Source organism: Clytia hemisphaerica, unplaced genomic scaffold (assembly GCF_902728285.1).
Source record: "Clytia hemisphaerica strain Z4C2 unplaced genomic scaffold, Clytia hemisphaerica genome assembly, whole genome shotgun sequence".
NCBI lineage: Eukaryota > Metazoa > Cnidaria > Hydrozoa > Leptothecata > Clytiidae > Clytia > Clytia hemisphaerica.
Window position 1 is genome coordinate 2,249,486 of NW_027103674.1, and position 3,569 is coordinate 2,253,054.

The 3,569-nt window shown below is 35.8% G+C and overlaps 1 protein-coding gene across 1 annotated transcript; it reads left to right on the forward strand.

The window, feature by feature from the left end:
- Window positions 1-2,428: 2,428 nt before the first annotated feature.
- On the forward strand, window positions 2,429-3,569 carry LOC136803499 (uncharacterized). Its single transcript, XM_067060236.1, has one exon. It carries the CDS (start codon window positions 2,448-2,450, stop codon window positions 3,402-3,404), a length of 957 nt encoding a protein of 318 aa, XP_066916337.1. The 5' UTR covers window positions 2,429-2,447; the 3' UTR covers window positions 3,405-3,569.

A 3,569-nucleotide genomic window follows, 5' to 3' on the forward strand; every position in this document is an offset into this window, starting at 1 on the left:
TTTTCTACCCAGCCCTGTCTGCCTGTCGCGTCCTGTTGCTAAGACCTTTGCTTGAAATTAAAAGCAAAAATACTTTAGCGCACACTGCTGTTCGCGTAATATCGATGGAGTGAAAGGAAATCCTGACTGCCTATATCAGGATTAGAAACTAGGCTAGGCTAGTCTTACCTCTTTTATCCCTTAAAAACAATACAATGCTGACAAGTTGACACAACACATTGACAAGTAATCCTGAGAGAAGTTTATGTTGAAATCTGCAACAAAAACGAAAGTCTGCTCTTCTATTGATTGCTTCCCGGCACTCATTCGCAGTTGTTTATCAAATTTCCACCAATGAAATTGCCGCATTTCACACAGCCATTATTTTTGGGACCCGTGGCCTCTCAGTGCCTTGCACGACAGGCGGCCATAAAATCTCATCCTTAATAAAATATTTGTTTCAATCTGTCAGTTAGTGGAAGTACTTCGATTTGTGAAGCGTCTTTACGTCACATAGAACAAAAGAAAATAGCAAAAGAACAAAGGAATTATTTAAGAGTAGTTATCTTTGGAATTGGAAACTATTGGAAGCCAATAGAGTTTAGTTTCAAGGGTTTCTGTGCCAAATTAAGCAAATTTGAGGTTCGATGGTTACAAATTTTTAGAGGGAGCACACTGCCAAACTAAAAAATAGAAAAATGACAAGGAAACAACAACACCCCTTTTGTAAAATCACATAAAGTAAGAAGTAATGTTGGAAATATAACTACTTCAAATGTACTGTATATACATAATAAACAAACCTTGAAATATTCTGTAACTTATCTGTAGAGCTGACAAAGCAATGCAAGCATGTCTAATTGGTCGAATTGTGCCCAGCCACTAATCGGAACATTCACAGGGTTTTCGATATTTTTCTATGCGCACACATAGTTTATGGAAAAAGTAGACATTCCGGGCTCGAAATAACGGTCGGACATGGGACATTGTTCGACCCAAATAGCTTCATGTTCGACCCAAAAATCATAATTTTCAAGCTAAAGCAACCCTGATCGGATTTTATGTCTGACCCACATGAAATCGTTATTTCGAGCCTTGGACATTGCAAAAAAAGATACGAAAATGAAAAATATTTCTGAACTTATTAAACAATAATGGCAGGGAGGGAGCCTTTATGAATCAAGGCTGATGTTTTGATGTACTAGTTTAAAGTAGTTTCGAAAGTCTTAAACATGACCCAAACTGGACATATTCAGGACGTGTTCAGGCCAGATTTTCTGAGACGAAAATCCAAAATTTTGTGGCCCAAACTTAGCCACCAATGTCTAGGCCATTAGAATGTTTTGGGTTTTTTTGGCCCGAACATGACCCAAAAATGTTTGGGGTATGCATGTTCGGGTTATACGGTGGATTGTCTATCTTTAACCAAATGTCAAGCCGTTTATCCCTTACCAACATACTCTAAGTTGGTCTAATATGTAATGTCAACATCCCTTGTCTAGTTCCTACACCTTTTTCGGAGATTTGGATTTGTCATTGGAAGGTCAAAATCAATGATTGAAAAAGATGTTTTCCTCTCTTCCAACAAGAGTTTAATTACAGCTACACCCCTGCCAACCCACCAGACTGTTTAATGTTTTTATCCACTGCAAAAAATTATTATTAACTTAAACTTTTACAGGCACGACCGCCCCAGAAATTCCAAAAATCAAAATCAAAATAAAATTGATTTTATTTGTACATTTTTATTTTCATTGCTTTACATACAGACTGCCAAATTTTAAAATTTTGGTAGTTTTTCCAATTTTTTGAGGGTTTCATGTTCAATTCTTTGTATCATCCATGAATTCGAGCTTTTTGTATCTTTTTATTTTCTATTTCACATTTTTGTCAAGATGTAGTAGTTTTGCTGCCTTTTTAGGATATTTCATAGGTGAAATTGTACTTTTATTTTTGTTTTTTGCCACCAACCGACCCTCTTTTTTGGGTAGCTTGGCACGTAAAAAAACAAATTAAATTGGCCTCATCTTAATTCTTACACACAAGATAAAACTGTCCGGTGTCCTACTACATTACAAATCTTTCTTAACACCTAACGAAAACTAGAACGTTTTCTTTAGCATTTTAGCACGCACCAGACATGTCTGGTGTTTGGATTGTCTTGTGAAATAAAGTTTCTCATTTGACACCGAATATTTCGCTTTTGCTCCAGTGCCTCAATCAGTCTGGTATGTCAACAAGGTCGTTCCCAGCTCTAAAGATGGTTGTTCGGAATTAAAAAACTAAACACAAAACTATTCTACTTCACAAACTTAGTACTGCTAAACATGATTTTCTTAAACCTCTGGCATTTGGTTTACACCTGATAAGAATGCATTGGCATTTTTCGTTTTTGGAAAAGAAAGAAGGAAGTCGTAAACTGTCTATCTACATGATATTATTTTTTTATATTTAGTTACAAAATAATAATGTTTTGGTCTTTCAAGAAGATATTTTTGGTATTGACAGTTATTTTATCGTTTGTTGTTTTGTCATGGTTAGCTTTTATTAGACATGTGGGGCCACCACCTCATGTGCCTATACAAGAAGATTTCTTCCAGTCTGTGAACCAAGCTCAACTCTCAGAGAAATGGAGTAATGATGCAGAGCTTGATATACAAGATGAAGGAAAATTCCATTTGGTAACAAACATTGTTTTGGTGCAACACAAAGCTTATTCTGCTAATCTTCTTTATAATAATTTGCGACCACCAACCATGAATGAACTATCAGACAGGCAACATGAAATAGAGACATCTTTACAAGCTAATTTGAATCATCCAAAAGTAGCAGCTGTTCATATTCTATATTTTCATCCTGCAGTGATGAGTTATTTACATCGTTTGAAAATGAAAAATAGTAAAAAAATGGTTTTACATTTGACAAGACGTGACCCTACTGTTGCTATTAACTTAGATTACATTCAAAAATATTTGAAAAACAAATACGTTATGTTGATTCATCAAGACAATTTTCTTGGAGAAGGTTGGGAGGATATTAATTTTAACCTCCTCCGTAACCAAAGAATCATGTATGCTTTGACGAGATACTCTATAACTGAAAAGTTCCCATGCAATGCTGCACAGACTGCTTCTTGCAACGCGGGTTCTATATATCTGGGCTCACATGACACTTTCGTGTTTTATTCAGATAAAACATTTCCCAAAGAAATGCTCAAAGAGATTGATATCATTCCTAGTTCTGCTGGTATGGAAAATGTATTGATATGGTATTTTCGAAAGGAATTAAATTACCGTGTTACAAATCCATGTTTGAAGTTGAAAGTTTACCATAATCATTGTATACCTATTCGAGAGAAGGGCAGGAAGCGGTATAATCGGAAAGGTAAAAATGGTTTGGCTCCATTTACAAACGACTTAGGGTGATTTTTTAAAACTATGATTTTCTGTCCCATCACTGCCCCAAACAGTATGGTTTGGCTCCTCTTACCAACCAATTGGTGAGATTTAAACTGTCGTTTTTAGTCCCAGTACTGTACCAGGAAGATTCTTCGTGTAGAATTTCCCAAATCGGGCAAATTATGATCTTTC

Bases quoted from the DNA above. Each gene is read 5' to 3' on its own strand.
- LOC136803499 (XM_067060236.1), top strand. From the start codon at position 2,448: ATGTTTTGGTCTTTCAAGAAGATATTTTTGGTATTGACAGTTATTTTA.